The following is an 18,446-nucleotide window of genomic DNA, read 5'->3' as shown; positions in this document are numbered from 1 at the left end:
TTACCAGGCTGCATGAATGTGGGCTGATTCTGTGTGTGTATGAAACATCCATCTAAATTCAGTGGAATTGTTTTGTCTTTATTGCTTTAGTAACTTATATCTCAGGTGAGTGCTCTTAGTCCCTTCAGTCCGGGCTTTGGATTTCTGAAGTGACTCCTGCTGGCCATCACAGGAAAGCTGAGAAACACCAGACTATGCTTGGCAGCTTCAGTGATTCCCCTGCTGAATATGTGACTGAAGTGATGTGAGGTGTTAGCATTTTTTAATGGGATAAGTGGAGTAACACCACTGTTACACCTGGAATTCTTACTTGGATAGACTTCTGTGCTGCTCTTTATATCATCTGCATCCTCTATGATTAGTGCCATAATTTGAGAGAGCTTTTTAGGTCTGTAATACTTAGATAGTGCATAACAGTCTCTCTCTGTATATTATGATTTGCTCTGAGAGACACTGTTACTTTCTTCAGTCAGCCTCCTTCTTCAGTGGTAGGAGGAAGTTGTTGCAACACTCCACTTTTGGGAAGAGCTGGGCATGGCTGTAATGAAAGTATCTGGAGAGCTTTTACTTATGTTCAGGTACTAACAAAGATATCTTCCAACAAAGGAAAACCAAACATTAATCAGGCATGCTTGTCAGATGTTAGGTTGGCCTGATGACACAGTGTTAGGTGGTTTTTAGTCCCTGAGGTAGCAATGGCCAGGCCCAAGAGCCCTTGGACCAGGAAAGCCAGAACCATCTTGTGCTTTAAACGTATTAATGAGGATACAAGTATGAGATGCATTTTTTGTGGACTGAAACCAATCTGATCCATATTACAGTCTTTTGATTTCTTTGGCTGGAGCCAGTCAGATCTGATTCGACCAGCCTGTTGTTAAAGGTTCATGAATGTGGATGGTACTACTGATGGTTACAGATTAGGTCTTGCTGTCATAGATTTACTATTTTTATGCAGCTACTTTGGCAAAAAGATATTCTGAAGCATTTTGCTTTCTACCTGCAGTCAAACAGTCTTGTGGAATGCCTGGATGTAAGGCAAAAAGGATGTGTTTTACAGCTGAGTTTAAGTCTCGGGAATAAACAAATCAACCAGCACTTGCTTTTCTATGTCAGGCAAAGACCTAGGGCAACATTCTCACTACTCTCACAGATCAAGCAGACTGCAGAGTCTTCGCTCCAGCCACCATCTATCACCAGCAGCATTTCAAATTGTGGGGAAATTGTCAATAAAAATTGTGTGTGTCTTCTGATTGTGTATGACTTCTGAGCAGTTCAGTCATCAGATAGTGACCAATTTATTCATCTCATTCCTTTCTTGGTACCTCTCAACTTTGCAAAAGACCACAGGCACTGTAGCTGCAGAATTGACTGAGTTATGTATGTGGCACTGCTACTGCAGGCCCTATGTGTTTTCTAGTCGACAAATCAACTATCTTTAGATTTGTTTTGATTTCTTTTAAAGACAGGCAACAGTAGATTCTTTTGATGAAGAGAATTTCATTCTTAAGATAGCTCTTCCTCTAGAAGATCTGCATAAGCCTGGTAATTCAGTCTGCAGTGTGATTTCTGAGCTGTCAGGAAGAAGCTACATCAAAAGTGACTTTTCATTCAGGAACAGCAAGATATTAAATATATTTGTTTGGCTCTATGAATTCTACTTTTAAGTAGAAAGTCATTGGAACATCCTTATTTTGATATAGCCTTATAGTCTGTTTTTTACGCTTTCAAAAGGCACAGACTTTGCTCATTGGGATCACTGGGAAGCTCTTTACCAACTGTCTGTGGAAAGTCCAGTATTTCAAAACTCCTCTCAGGGCACTTAGAGATGTGGTTCACCTGACCCACCCAAAATATTGAATTAACTTTGGACAACTTCTGCCTGCAAATACTAGCCTGTTTATCCTGCTGTTGCTTTCCGGGCCCTAAATGGTGATATATGGAACTGATGCCTTCCGCATCAAATTCTTTATCTGAAGTCCTGAGCATGCTAGGAAATGGACTTGGCCATGAGCAGGAAGGCAAGCCAGTAACTGAAGAAAGTGGAAAGAATGGATAAGGGAGGAATCAGTTATGAGACTGTTGGATATACAAATCATGAAAAAATAAAAGACATAAGCTGTGGCTTGGTGGCAAGGTTGCTAAAGCACTATTCTGGATCACAGTGCTTACAGATGTAAACCTTCATTTATGTTTAAAGCATTTCTGCAGCTTCATGTAGCATGGCAAGTGTGTTTTCTGGTGATGTCCTGGTTTTGGAAGTTTGTATTAATCTCTCTTAAATGAAAGGCACTCCCAACACCAAACCTAGGGTTGTATTTCAGACTTTAGGAAAAGAGGTTCTGCGTTGTGGTAGACATGAGAGGTTGATGGCAGTGCTAGAGAAAGTACATTATGATTCTCTCTTTTTCTTCCTTTTTTTTTTTTTTTTGTGCAGCTGTTAGATTACCAAACACCTGTTAGAGGTGACAGTTACAGATGCTCAATAACCAATGAAAATTAATAGAACATGTGATTCTTTTAGCTAAGAAGTGATTTGGTAAGATGTGTTTAGAAATCTAATTACATACTGCTGCTGTCTACCATTATCACTTAACATTCATTAACTTTTCTGAATATTGAAACAAACATTTCTTGTAGTGGTACTAATTTTCTCATATATTTGTAAGGTGATCTTCTGACAGAGGGAACACCTGACTAACAGTTTTGCCACTGTTTAGCTATTTTAAGTTTGTTCTTCAAGCAAATAAAAGCAGAGTGTCATTTGTTTACTTACAGTTAACACTTGTTATTGTGTCTTCAAATATAAAAGTTCACAGTTCCACTCTTAAGTTTCTACTCACTTTTATGTTAATAATAATTATAACTGGCTGGACATGGCTTATTCCTGCAGCTGTCATTGAAGGGTACTTTTCGTATTTAAAATCAAACACAATACCTTCAAACCAAAAAAGTTCAGAATGGACCCTGAGCTAACTTGCAGGAACCCTTTTTGATTTCAGTTAAAAAATAAGTAACTTCAGGTGAGGCACACAAGTAAGTGAGCTCCCTCATGGGGGAGGAAGTTGTGTAAATACTGCCACTGAATTCCTTTTTTTTTGCCACAGTCCTTGCTTGCAATAACAGACTAAATTTCTGGATGTCCTGGATGGTTTATATTATAACATATGTTTATTCAAAGTGAGATGGTGAGAAAACAACTTCTGATGGCAAGACAAGCTTAAGTGGAACAGTAGAGGATGTTTCCTGTTTTATTTAGTTTGCTCTTTCTTTGTAACCAGGTCTAGCAGAATGCTAGAATATGTAAGAGGAGATAATTGTGCCAGTTGCTACTACTTTATGGCCATGGGGCTAATAATTCTTTGCCATCTTGAGAATAGCAGATTGGTGGCAGAGAGCAACAAGAATATGTTGAGGGATGTCTCTCTCTTCTGGTTGATAGATGCAGGAATATGCAGGAACAACACAGTCGATTGATTGATTGATAGCGCGCAACTCATCCATAATGATCTGTCTGATATAGCAGTAAATTATTCTTGAGATTGATGCAGGTCATTGAACAGCACATTGACAATCCTGTTGTCTGTCATCCTGTTCAAAGCAAGGCAGGAACAGTGGCTGCTGCGATACTCAAGTCTACCTTGAGTGCTAGCTGTGTGCAGGTGTTCTGATAATACAAGTTGTTGTCTTTATTTTTTGGGCAGCTGGGCTTCATTGCTGGCTTGTTACAAGTAACAGTAAAAAGGAGATGACGTATTTGTAGACGAAAAGGTTGTACTCATTGCATTGATGATTTCATAGTAACAGAAAAAATATTTTAAAATGTTGGGTTTTAAACTTCAGTAGCAAAACTTCTCAATGGAAAAGAAGCTAATAAATAATTAAGAAACATACCTGGTTGCTGCATGGAAAACACTACCACCCCCCACCCCAAACCCAAACAACACCCTAAAAACCACCCAAAATTGAAGCAGAAATGCTGATAGTTCTCAGAAATTCAAAAGTTATGTTGCATGAAGTAGCATGATATCTTCCCATTGTAATCTGGGTTTTTGTCTTGTTGGTGATGGCAAGGTTGTCTTCACTTACCGCTTTTGGTAAGGGAAGAGGAAAAATTTGTATTTTTCATTCTGCCAAGTTACACACACCTGACATGTGGATGGGTGGATGGATATGTTTTGCTTCCCAGTTTAATTACTGGTGTTGGTGAGGGTGGAGCACAGAGCAGCCATATCCTTCTTTGACACTTGGGGTCAGCAGGGAGTAGAAGGCAGCGTGTCACTGCGCTCTCAGCACCGCAGATTCCGTGATGACTTGTTAACCTTTTAGAACGTTATTGATTTTTTTTTAAAGTTTACAAAGCATAACCATCTTCTTTATTTGGAAGTAATAAGACATCCTTTATTTGTCTAGTAAATGAGTCTGGAGAAATCCCCATCTTTCCTGTGCAGGGTTCTAGGACTTGACGTCCTGTCATAGAAGGCATGAAGTTTTTCAGATATGTGGATGTTTTCTACATTAGACTTCGCCCTGCCAGATATTTACTTGAACCTGACATCTTGTCACAAAGGGCATGAAGCCTTTCAGACTACTGGATATCTTCCACACCAGACTCTGCCCTGCCAGATACTTTCTTTTAAATTGAGTCCCTGGCGCGCAGTCATGCAAGAGAATTATCAGAGCCCCAGTCTGGACCCTTCAGAATCAGCAAACATCCATAAATGATGGACTTGAAGAAATTCTCAGGAACTTAGTCTTTTGATGCATTGAAAGAAAAGCTTACTTGTTCATAGAAAACCATTGCTTTCTGGACAGTTCTACATTTGCCTCTGTGCTCTTGTTCCGGAAGTTAACCTGCTGAATAAATCCTGGTGGAGATATGAGATTTGGGTAGCATCTTTTTATATAATTTGGAGAATTTGAAAACTTTTGAAATTTTTTTAGTTTCATGTCCACTGTTTAAATACTATTTGACTAAGTGCTGATTTGAATATGAGAAGTTCTGCTTTTAAGGGTAGAACATGCACAACTTAAGTGCATGCAAAAATCTGTAATTGCACCTACAAGTTTTATTGAATGTTCTGAAATACATGCACGTCCTGGTATTTCTTGAGAAAATGCACTATTTCTTTCTTTTGCTGGTTGTTACCACTGTTGGCATGGCTCCATGTGAACCACTCATTCAACTACAGCAATGAGGGTTTCCAGTGTTTTTCAAGACCTAGTAAGTACAAGTATGCTTCACTAATTTAGAAAGAGCCATAGATTCTACATTCTTCTTTACTTGCCTAAATATATCCTGGTCCCCCTTCTCGGCATCATCTGTGAAGCTTGCCTTGATTTTCTGGTTTCTTGCCTCATGTGGAGATACATGGACAGAAATTCAAGCACAGATCATAGAAAACAAAACCTGATGTGAATAGGATATTATTTCATTGTATTCTGTGATGATGTATACAAGTTTGAGATCCTATTTCTTATTATTCCTTGATGCTGTCAGATCTCCCAGCTGATTCATCCAAAATGGTAAAACATTCTATCCTTTCTATGTGCCTGAAACTTATAATAAAACAAAGCACTAAATTCTTGGATTTGTTTATGGGTTTGATTTTGATTTTTTGAAGGCTCTCAAGCAGCTTTTTCAAACATCCTATGTACTTGGGTTATGCACTAGCTTACCTGTATTCTCAGAGTTAAATTTGTGTATAAAGAGGTTTTGGACAGTTTAAAGGAGATGTAAAGGATATTGAGAATATGAATAAAGGCTAGATATTCATTGTTATTCTCCTGGACTTTCCTGCTGTCATTGAACATTGTTGTCTGTAAGATAAATTCTGCAAGAGCAATTGCAGAGAGCAATGTATCCACTGAGAAGTGATTTAAAATTGCTCTTCAGCTGCTCGATACCTTGTTTGTAGAGTCCCACAAAAATAAATTCCCGTGCTGGCCCTCCTCAACAGTTATGTGCAGTTAGAAGATGGCTGGTCTGTCACCATGGCTTCGAGTGACTCTCTGGTAGAGGTAACATGTAGCTCCTTCCTAGGCCAAGGCACTTGGTAAACACGCAGGAAATGACAGGTTTCATGGCCTTATGGCCCAGAGTGCTTGTTTTGGTTTGTGCGTGTGTGTTTGCTTCTGGGTGGCTTTTTTTTAGGCTTTTGATTAACCCAGTGATGTACTTATTAGAAAGGAAAGAGCTATTATGGATTCAAAACATAATAAAACTTAGAATATTTTGCCCTCTCAGAGCAAGATACTTCATAGAGAACAGTTCTCTCCCCACAGAGAAAATAGAAAACAGACAATACATGACAGATTATTCCTATTCCTTGCGTACTGTGATGATAAACATTGCACATGCTGAAAAATTTGTATTATGCTAGAATAAAAAGTAGAAGTAAAGATTGTCCAATATGTTTTTTTTGTTCCCAGAATTAGAAGTCCCTTTGTTTCTGTTGTACTTTAAAATGTGCTTTTATCTGAAGACAAGTCTATAGAGGCTCCTAAATCAGTTACAGACATTCTGAGGGAGTCCAAATACTGTTTGAAGATTGTCATGGAATATGAATGGTCACGTTCCTACAAACCACAACTCCTCTAAAAGGAAACCAGAATATTCTGCAAACTTATTTTGGGAAAGGTGCTCATGTATTTATGATTTAAAGTAATTTTTATTTATAGTTTGTGTGCAAAAAGTTGTCTATAGGGAATGAAGATGCTATTCTAAAGCTCTGTGTAATTTTTCAACTTGTCTTTAATTTATCCTGTAGTTTCAGCATAGAGTGTATGACTGAGGATGTTGCTGGTTTTGAAGCCAGAGTAGTTGAAAATCACAATGCTACTGCCCCCAAAAGGAATCACCTTGTTCCACTTTAAGAGGAGGCTTCTTGTAGTCTTCCTACTAAATGATGGGAATTTCCAGTGACAATGACATGGATGCGTAGGCTAGACATCTCTGCCTGTTGAGACCTGACCCACAGGAGAGCAGCTGGGCTGTGACTTCTTGTCTTCATGGGGGTTGAGGACGAATTTGTCCAGATTAGAGTTTGTAAAACAGATTCCAGGCCTCTAGTATGGCCTGGTTTGCACATATTTGGAACAGTAGAGTTGGTTTGATGGCAGGTTTTTTTCTACTCCCTTTTGATGTGCTTCTGAAACAAGTTAGTTTTTAGCATTTGAATGTCTATACTTCCACAAGAATTAAAAACAAGAAATGAGAAATTGGGTGAAGCCTGAATTGGTGCTTATCAATTGCTGATGGAAAGATTCCTTTTGATTTGAAGATATATCAGTGCAATATATCTTGAAAGTGTTCACTCAGTGAGTACTTATAGGTGCCAATCAGACTTAAGATTAATTTAAAAGGTCAAGGCTTGGTCATGTCTATTCTAGCCGTAGCTTGGGAATAACTGATTTACCTCAGCAGAGGTAAATAACATACAAAAACCCATTATTTTTTTACTACTAAACATTAATTACTTCGAAACCTAGACTTACTGAATGTATGGAAAATATTTTTGTGTTTCTTTTGTAAAGACAGCAAACACTGCTAATGCTTGTTTGAAAATCACCTGCAGGATTTAGTAAACAAAACCAAATAGTTTTCACTTGTCTCTCTTTGTGGTTTTGTTTGTTTGTTTTAATGGGTGGTCCTCAAACTCAGCATCCAAACAAGGTTGTTTAGACTTTGCCTCTTGTTTTAATAATACCTGTCTCTGTTGGTAATTTTTAAAATCTTTTTCTCAATTTCTTATGAAAATAGCAACTCTACTTTTATTCTTAGGGTCTGGTTCTCTAGGGTGGGGAGCTGCCCCTGAGCTGTGCAGAGTGCTCCAGACTTGCACTGAGGCATTCTGCACTCCTCAAGTCTGAAGGCTTCAAGCCTTACATTAAATCTTAAAATGTTAGCAGGTACTGAAACCCAAACTGAGTCAGGGTTTATTTTATTTGTGCTGTGTAACAGCAGAAAAATGGTTGCTAGAACATAGATGCAACAGAGAGGAGGCAGAATGTGAGATTAATTGCTTCATGTTATTACCAAGACCTTTGTCTTTGGTTTTGCAGAAGGGTATGTCTGTCTGTACCCCCTGCAGTTGTGTGGTATATCAAATGGTGAGCCTTTGTTTGGAAGCTTTAACTGAACGGGCTCAGAAACCAAAAAGTTCTTCCCTGCAAATATTGTGTAGCTGGTTGGGATCTTTATATTCCATGCAAATAGCAAAATATCCCTTTACAACTGTGATTGCACATTTCCCTTTCACAGTAATTTCATTGAGTTTATTTTTCTTCTGGAGAAGGGGGAAAATAGGAGTTTGTAACAGGAAATACAGGCATTACTAAATGAAAATATGTTTGGTACCATCCACAGTTTTGTGGAAATTCTATTTCTGTTGAAAAGCAAGGACAGTACATTTTGTATGCCTTATGCTTTTATTAGAATACATTTTTTATTTTGTTACAATGATTTTCCCTATGTACAGTAATTTTGATGACAGTTGCATAGTAATGATGGTAACGGTGTAATAGATTATTCACAGTTGTAATGGTTATGGTGCCATAGTAATAAGTTGGGTAGGGAAAAGTATTTGGGATACTTTTTAAATGTGTTTTTGTAAAAAATAAGGAAATATATATCATTTAAATAAGACAGTATTATATTCTTACACCTTAAGGGATGCACAAGAGAGATTCTCTGTAATAATGTGCAAATGCCCAAAGAAGATCAGACACAGAAAAGCTAAATTAACATAATTGTAAAGGAAAAGTACTGTGTCTTTGCTTTTGTGGCTCTTATATCCCATAGTGCTGCTGTTTTACAGTCCTTGCATTGTCCATTACTGCAAACACGTCCAGATGAATTCAGCATTTAATGTTAAAAATCTTATAACATGCCAGTTTGATTTGTAGCCCTTCATATCATGGAATGCTAATTAAAATCATATTTTTGCATATGTCATGCCTTTCATGTACATATGCAAATAGAGTCTATTGCCTTTCAGCTATTAGTAATTAACTTTATGAAGGACAGCTGTAATACATAATTAACAAAAATGTTTGCAAGCCCTTTTCACACTGAAAGTTGCAGCAGTAAAATTTTTGCTTATCGAGAGAACCATTTTAGTTTAAAGCTTCAGTCTGATATCTAAATTGTTTGAAGCAGTCACATGACATAATTAAATTGCTGTTATGGTCTTATCAGCAGAAGAATAGTACTTGATAGGCTTCTATCTGTTTCATTACGTATGTCACCAAAATTAAAGTAAATTATCTGTGTTTGCTTTGGTAGAAACATGATGCCAGGTAGTATGTATTTTGTTGCTGCTGTTGGTGCTTTGAAGAATGTCTTGCCAGTTTGAACAATATTCCTGCTCATAGTGTATTCATGAACATGTGCTTCACGTTTTTCATCCTTTTTTTTCACAAGGCTATAAAATAACTAAGGCTATTAATTTGTTTCTGTGTGTATCTCTTTAAATAATTAATACAGTGAAGTTTGACCAGGCATGAGCAGTGATTAAAGCATCTTATCTTGCTGGTTTTTCATGTTTCTCATGAAAAACAATGGAGCTACCTGTATGAAGAAAGGTTGCAGGACAGGCCCATAAGGCTTAAATATATTCAAAGGTATAACTAAAACTGTATTGCTTTATAACATCAGACAATGTTTGTCAGGTAAAATAGACTATTATCAGTATAATGTGTGAAATGTGCTAATTTGCAAAGGGAAGCAGAAACAGGTTTTCCTTTTTTTGACCAATGATGTATGGTTGGGACTTGTAAGAGAAAAGCCAAGGGACTGCAAAATGAGGGAAGCTTGTTGTTACAGAATGGACTCCCCAGTCTAAATCACATCCTAGCAGAGGAGGGATTTTTTTAAGGTCTGCCTTTAATGAAATATGTTCAAGTGCATGCTCAAAACAGAAAAAAAAAAGTTTAATAAAATGATCTTTCTCATTTGCTCTTTGACAGGGTGGCATTTGTGATGAAGAAGCATTTGAATACTCATTTGCTGGGCAAACACGGAGTTGGCACCCCCAAAGAAAGGTAAACTGCTTTAAAATTATTTTTCATTGTATCATACCCAGTATGTGGAGGTCTTTTCTAGAATATTTATCTTGCCCACAATGAAGCCATCTGGATTTTTGCCACAACTCCAAGAAAGAGCCAACATCTTTAAGTGTTCTGATGTTGTGGTGCTTATGACATATCTGTATAAAGAAATTCCATGTAAAAGGTGTAGGATTTGCACCTTTTGGGGCTTTTTTTGACAGGTGATATTATTTTTTTTAAACTTTCATAGTTGTAAATGTGCGTCTCAGTACAAAATCAAATGTTTGGGGTTTTTTGGGTTTCTTTTCCTTTTTTGTTCTGTTCTTGCTGGCCTTGATGCTCATAGGTTTATAAAATTACTTTCTAAGAGGTAAAAGCCACAGAGAAATCAAAAAGAAAGTTTCCTCAAGTGTTCTTGGGCAGGAAGGGAAATTTGGCATTTTCACTATTGTTAATATGAATTAATTTATTTTTTTCAATCTGTACAAAGCTTCTTATTCTCCAACTTTGTTTGCAAGCAGGTTGTTTTTTATATGGTTTAAAATATAACTGTGTTTTACAAACTCAATGGCACTGTGTTTGCAGATAAACAGATTTTGCTTCAGATTTATTTGGCACATTGTGGCTTAGCTATTGCTATTTCACTGAATCTTTGGGCCAACTAGAAAATTGATGTGTTTTGGATAGCCAAAAGATCTCATATTCTCTTTCAGACTGGGTAGATGGAGGTGTTCATTGCTGGATACATGATACTGTTTCAAATATTACTGCCTTGTAACTCATTCTTTGGGGGTAGGCTTTCATAAATAAAGAGTATTTTCTGGTTTTGGTATGAAAAAAAGAGAAAAATAAATGATAGGAGCTGTAGGAGAGCACAGCAAAGCACTTTCTGAGCCATGTTCATTTCTTGTTAAAGACAATGGGAATTGTGGTCAATTAGACCCATTCCTCACAAGTTTGTCATGCTTAAATCATGGAGGAACCTAAGAGTAGGGTTTTAAATTAACACCCCATATATGTCTTAGTTTGACTAAGCACTGGTTTAGGTAGTGCTTTTATTTTTAAGGAGATTTCCTCTACAAAGGGCTTAACCAGAATTTCCCTAACATGTGATTATTCAAGAGTTTTGAGATATTCTATTTAATCTAAAATACACAGTGATGCACTGAAAAAAACAATTACAGTTTCATCAAAGCAGTTATCATAATAAAGTTTATGTTGGTTATCTCTTGTCATAGCACAACAATTACAAAAAGTGTTTTGCTCTGGTGGCTTATTTTATAACTGGAAGCATTCAATACCAATATATTCTTTTACAAGGGGATACTTGCTGTACACTCATCATAAATACAACATAGAGATAACTTGCATCACCCTAGTGAATATGTGCACAATAAAGGATGCATACAATAGATTTCCAAATATAGTATCTTAGCCTGAGAGGAATATTTCTAGTGATGATCATCTTGAAATGAATTCCTAAACAAGCAGGATGCTATAAACTAAAGCAGTTGTTGCTGGCTTTTCTTTGAGAGTTTTGTTCTGAAGGCCTCTCAGCTGTGGCTGTTTTCCCCATTTCTTCCCGTATTCTTTCAAAGCTTTCTGTCTGGCCAGCATGGCACAAGGAGGAGGAGGAGGAGAGAAGCAGGTTGACAGGCCCTGGCTGCCCAAGGAGCAGAGGAGCCCTGCTGAGGCTTGCAGCCTCCCTGCCCTGCCTGCTGGTGTGGCTGGGGAGGCTTTGCCTCCAGCATAGGCAGGTGGAATTGGAGTGACTTCATGCCCTCTTCTTTTGCAATTTCTTCAGCCATCTTTTGAGTATTTCTTTTCCACAATACATTTTCAGGTGGCACTTCAGCTTAATGTAGAGCAGCATCAAACAGTAGTGGCAGAGCTACAACAACAATATAAATTTCTAGTAGCAGTCCCTCGCTGGGGATGGGGGATGTTTAAGCCATGTGAACTACTGCAGTAAATACCAAACCACTGTTGCTTTCCTTTCCACCTTTCCTCTCCTATTATGAGAAAGTTTGATGCCTTTTAATGGCTTTAGGAACCAAAGAAATCCTTCTTCTGCATGTTAAACCATCACTTTAGGCATAAACATATTATAAATTAAGTTATGTAGTTTTCTTACCTATGTAAAACATTAATGCTTTGATTTTAATTTTGCAAGCTTGCTATTTTTTAATTTCTCTAGGACAATATAATTAGTTTATTCTTTATGTTTTGAATTTGATTCTGCCCTCTGATACATTGCATATTATAGCAAATACTAATAGAAGCTAGCTAAATAGGCTGTGACAATTAAATTAATAATGCATTTTATTTGCAAGTGTTTAGTCTTCATGGTTTGACTGATATATGCAAAGATGGTAATTTATTAAAAGTAAATTCATGTAATTGTACTACAGAATTTGATGGACCAAAAAAAGTTGTCAGCATGACTATCATCAAAAACAGAAAATTGAAAAGAAGTTCAAAAGGGTGCTTGAAAAAAATGGTTATAACCCATACACCCCAAGAAATTGAGACCCTTTATACAAACTTCTTAGAATAGAATTGCTGGTGTTAGGCATAGAGATAGTTCTGAAAGGGAAAGAAAAAACACATTTACAATTTAGTAAGGAGTACTTAACTTACACAACTTGCTCTCTGTAGCTTTCCATCACTTTCGGGTTTTTTTAATGCACAAAAGGGAGGAGTTATGGAGGCTGTGGAGGTGTTTGCATGGGCAGATGCAGAAAACAAGTGTAACTCATAATGAAATTGCTACTAAAACACCTTTTGTTCGAGTTATTTTCTTTTTTTAAAAGACAGAGTTGATTTAAGGGGAAAATACTGTGCAGTTGAAAATCACATAAGTTTTTAAAAAATAAACTTGTAGTAAAATGTCTGCACATTTTAGACACAAAACCCCCTACTGCCTAGTCCATTATGATCATTACCATTTAATAGCTAACTCAAAAGTGGAATGTTTTAACAGAAAGAATTCCTCTAAGGTATATTTTCCTGTTATTGGAACTGTGATACTGATTTATTGTCAACTTGAATGTGTCTCAAAACTGGCATGTTATCTGCTAAGTCCAAGGCCAGTACATATTTGGTACTTCAGTGTCAGTAATCTTCATGGGACCTATAACTATATCTTATTGGTAGGATAAATCTTTGGCTACACCTTTATTGTGTCTAGTAGACATTGTGGTTGAGGACAAGGTGAGAGCATCGGTAATGTTAATGGTGCCAAGTTCTAATTTCTGTTACATCATTACTGTACTTGTAAATTGTGTCAGAACACAGAACAAAGAGATGTTTCACTGTGAAGATATACACACATAAAAATATGAGCAAGAAAATAAAAATAAATTCACTAAGTCATTCATCAGTGAGAATAAATTCTGCCACTGTTAAGTACAACTCTGGATTTAGATTTTTTTAAATATGAAAAATACACATAAATACTCTTTAAAGATTTTTTTAGAGACACCATTAGTACTGTACAATATATATTTTTTAGTTTATGATACTTTCTTAACTAGAGTTCTATCTGATATATCTGTTTTAAAAATTCTTTTACATAAGAAAAAGTCATAGAAAAGCCTTTATAGTTGCTTAATTACCTCATCTTCCTTATGAATTTTAAATGATGAGTTGCCTCTGAAATAACTTTACATATGAGTAATCCCATTGAATAAAATAGAGTCATTCATATATGAATGAATAAAGTTGCTGGTAGCACAAACAGTCACTGAATTGGAGTATCTATTATAAAACAATTCTTGTAAAGGTCATTAAAACATATATTTGATTTTGGAAGGTTCTGGTATTTTTCATGTGCTTTAAGAATCAGATCATTGTTACAGTGCCAGTAACATCATAAGAAGATCATATGATTTTGAAATGATCTTGGTTGATTGAAAAAACTGTGCAGTGATTTCAACTTGAGAGGAAGAGTTGTAGGTAAATACCTACTACTGTCTAATAGCAACATAAATATGTTTGAGTTGCTTTGTCAAATAATGTTGGAATATAGCATACTTTTAAAATTTGTGTATGTTTTACACATTGAAGTAAAAAGAGGAAATTCCTAGGTGCCAGTTGTTTCATGTGCTTGCATAAGCCCATCTGAATTTGTGAATATTAAATTCTACTAATACGTAAATATCATGAAATAGACAAGTCTGTAGGTATGTTAGTGGAAGGGATTGTTGAGGTCTGAAAGAAAAATAGTCAGGACAAATGAACTCAGGGTTGATGTTCTGTATATTATTTAGAAAACTGTCTTTTAATCAGCCGCTGTGTCCCGATATTTCGATTTTGAATGTAAAACTAGAAGTGTATGAAGTACATCAGTACAACCCTCTTTTCTTTAACTGAACTGTTAATTCTTCCTTTGAAACATTTTTCTTTCTTTGAGTAGAGAAATTTGTGATAGTAACTACAAATACACCATTTGATACACTGTTTTGGGCGATGCTGCCCCTGCAAAGTAAAAGGATCCAGTCTGATGTTACAGCAAATTCTGGGTAAACAAGTGGCAAAAGTCACAAAGTGTTGTGCCGTACATCCATATGAAAAGAAGTTGTTCCAGTCATCCCAGCTTTCTGCTTCCACTGCATAAGTCAACTGTGCAGGCCAAGAGGGTAAGGGTTACTATGTAATAATTTTGTAATAATCTGCTTCAGTTGTTCCAGCTGGTTGTGTTCTGAAGGAGTGTGGCTGTATGTCGCTGTCTCACAGAAGGGTTTCCATTTAGAGGCACTGGCAGTACATGTGGATCCACTGGACAAGAGGCTTCCTGTAATAAGTGGTGTGCTGAGTCTTGCCTTCTAGCTTTGTCATCACCTTTTACTGCTTCTTGTAAATGAGTTTTTGACTGGAACCCAACACTAGTAGGTTAACTGCATAGGAATGAAAAGTTTTACTTAATTGATTATTTCCTGCATTTTCCTTTAGAGGGTCTTGGGCAGTTGCATAATCATACTTTGGAAAAGCGCTAAGGAACAAAATATAGCTTTTTCTTCAAATATTTACTGATTGGAAGTTTGTGATGAGAGGATGTGTGTGTGTAAAGGACACAACTTTAGCAATGTTTGGGAGCTGAAGTTTTGCCTGATATGCATGCTCAGCTTTCCATGTTTTGGAGGCTTATCTGACCTTTGCAAGCAGTATTTCTCTTTGGTGTTCAGCTCTTGTCTGGTGCTATACTATGTCAGAGTGTGGAACAGGTTCCACAGTCACTTGCTGCCTGAGTGTGTTTCTCTGTCTGTGTCTGACCAAGGAACATAAGGAAGCCACCTGTGATTCCTCAGGTACTGGAAGCAGAAGATGTGTTGAAAATTCACAGCTTTCCTCAAGGCTTGTTGTCTGTACACATCATATGCATTTGCTTTGCTAAAAAGAAATGAAGACTAGGCAGACAGACTTTGGAAGACTGCTATCACAAGGATGATTGATAACTTCAGCATCTTTTCAGAAAGAAAAATAACACGTGAAAGACTGTAAAAGAATGAGGTTATTTTGCTACTACTCATTTGTTCTTCTTATAAAATCCTGGGAATATTAGAGTTTTGTTCAGAAGGAAGGACAATCTGAAGTAAGTTTCTTTTAGTTGCTAGGTATGTGAGATGTTTTTGAAATTTGTGTAGTCAGCAACAGTCTTCCTGTTGTGAAGGCTTAGCTGCTATGGTTAGAAAATAGAGGGAGTCCTGATGGGATTCATGCTGCCCACAGTGAGCACCTTTGACTAATTTTAAGCATCATATCAAGAAATAAATGATGAGCTCACATTCATAAACAATCGAGTACTGTCTAGAGCACAGATTATTAGTTCCATTAGCAAGAGTGTGCTAACCTTGTCAGTGAATCTGTGGAGGACAGTGTGGGTAGCTGCTGAAAGCACCAGCTTTATTTCACAATGGTTTGTTTCCAAGGAAAACACAGTTCCTTGTTGCATGCCATCAGCCAAAAAGTTGTAAGCTGCAAACTGATCCCTCCTCTGATGCAGTCAGCTGAAAGTTGTTCGAGTTGCATGTCCCAGCTTGCTGCTTCCACTGTGTAAGGCAACTGTGCCGGTCAAGAGGGTAAGGATTAGGATGGCAGAGTATCTCTAGATCCCTTTTTACCTGTGGGGGACTGGTAGCAAGGGACCTCTCCAGACAATTCTGCAGTCTCAGTCACACTGCTTTGAGGGTTGTACGTTGTGACATTTATAGATGTGAAATGTTCCATGTCTTGGGTGATACCATGACTTTTAACTTTGATCAGTCTATATAATACAACACAAATATTTTTTGAGAATACTGTAAAGGAAATGGAAACATAATCTCTTGACCATGCTGCAATGAAATATTTTCCATACATTCTGAAGAATCAAGAGGAGTATTTTATAAACTTTGGAAGTGAAAACAGAAGTTCTGTGGCAAATGCTGTATAGACTGATGATAGAAGGTTACTTTCTACTTTTTAGCCACACACTTCATAATTCTTGCATTAAGTTATGATGCCGTCAGGACTACTTTTCTGCAGCAAAGCAGTTGCATAATTATTAAGTATGAATGTTTGTTTATCCAGGTTTACTTAAGTTTCAGCACCTCAAGGTGGAAAGAAAATGCTGGAGAAACATGTTCTGGAGTGAACAGTACCATGAATGCAATTCTAAAATCACCTTCTCAATGCTATGATGTTTAAAAAAAAAGTTGACTGAGACTTAAGTAGTGGAAACATGGAGGTCTTGTACTGTAAAGACAATCTTCTGCAATATGAGCCTACATAGTCACTACAGAGCAAGGTGTGCTCTGTACTGATCTGTGGTGGGCAGTGTCATAGGACAGCCCAGCTTAGAAGGGAAGTCCAAAAATCATCTGGTGCAAGCTTTTTAGGGGAGTGGAACCTAGAGGAGATCATCTTGCACTCTGTCCAATCACATGTTGAAAATTTCTAGTGATGAGAGCTCTGCCACATCTCTGAGGAATTTGCTCCAGGGAATGCTTGTTCTTGTGATAATTTTTTGTTAAGATGAATTTTTTCCAAGTGTAATTTGTACTTTTTGTCCCTTGTATTCTCTGTGTGCTTCCTTGTAAAGAGAGAGCCTCTTTCCTCTTTGCAGCAGCCGTTTAAGTCTTGGAACACCATAATGGAATACGCTCTTCTCCAAGATTGTGGAAAGAACACTGGTTGTTCTAGCTTGGGTTTTTGTTTTGTACAGAAACTTTTGTTTCTACTGTCTATTGACAGTATTTTTTTAAGAAAAGAGTAACAGTAACATAGTGGATAGTAAAATACCTTCTGATCCTGGAAGTTGATTTGAATGGCACTGTTCTATGTATAAAACAATAGTAATTAAGTGACTTCATAAGTCAGTTTCATACTGATTGTTCCACTTTCTCTTGCTGTCATAGAATCATAGAATGGCCTGAGTTAGAAGCGACCTTAAAGGCCATCTAGTTCCACCCCTCTGCCATGGAAAGGGGCACCTTCCACAATACCAGGTCGCTCAAAACCCCATCCAACCACTCTTTGAACTCTTCCAGGTATGGGGTACTCACAGCTTCTCCAGGCAACTTATTCCAGAGCCTCACCACCTTCTGAATAAAAAATTTCCTCCTGCCTTCCAATATAAATATCCTTTTTAGTTTAAAACTGTTTCCCCTTGTCCTACCACTTGCCTGTGCAAAAAGTCACTGTCTATCTGTTTTATGAGTTCCCTTCAAGTACTTGAAGGATGCAGTGAAGTCAACCCAAAACCATATTTTCTCCAGGTTGAACAACCCCAACTCTGTCATAGGAAAGGTGCTTTCATAGGAAAGGTTCTTTAGTCTTCTGATCATCCTCATGGTCCTTTGTGTCATTCCAAGTTGAAATACAAGGTGATATTTTCTGATGCCTGAGAAAGAGTTGGTCCTTTTAAACAAATATCATGGAATCATAAAATAGTTAAACTGGAAAAGAACTCTGAGATTTTTAAAGTTCAACTGTTAACCCAGCGCTGCTGTGTTCATCACGAACTCATTGCCCTGCGTGCTACATCTACACGTTTTTTAAACATCTCCAATAATGGTGACTCTACCACTTCCCTGCACAGCCTGTTACAATGTTAGACCCTTCCAGTGAAGAATTTTTTTCCTGGTATCCAACCTAAACTTCCCCTGGTTCAATTTGAGGCCATTTCCTCTTGTCCTATCACTTGTTACCTGGAAGAAGAAAGCAAACCTCACCTCATCACAGCCTCCTTTCAGGTAGGTGTAGAGAGTGATATGGTCTTACTTCAGCACCCTTTTCTCCAGGCTAAACAATTCCACTTAAAACTTGTGCTCTAGACCCTTCCCCTTCTGGTGCCCTTCTCTGAAATCACTCCGGCACCTCAATGCCCTTCTCATAGTGAAGAACTCAAATCTGAACAT

General features: G+C 37.3%; 1 protein-coding gene across 1 annotated transcript in view; it reads left to right on the top strand.

The window, feature by feature from the left end:
* The window catches only part of ZNF407 (zinc finger protein 407), a 335,270-nt gene that overhangs the window by 122,862 nt on the left and 193,962 nt on the right, over positions 1–18,446 (top strand). Inside the window, 1 exon segment of the mRNA XM_039710997.1 lies at positions 9,967–10,041. Coding sequence (XP_039566931.1) covers positions 9,967–10,041 — 75 coding nt within the window.

This window comes from Passer montanus, unplaced genomic scaffold, assembly GCF_014805655.1.
Source record: "Passer montanus isolate IOZ18808 unplaced genomic scaffold, ASM1480565v1 scaffold24, whole genome shotgun sequence".
NCBI classification, from domain to species: Eukaryota; Metazoa; Chordata; class Aves; order Passeriformes; family Passeridae; genus Passer; species Passer montanus.
This window is presented reverse-complemented; position numbering and strand designations above follow the sequence as displayed.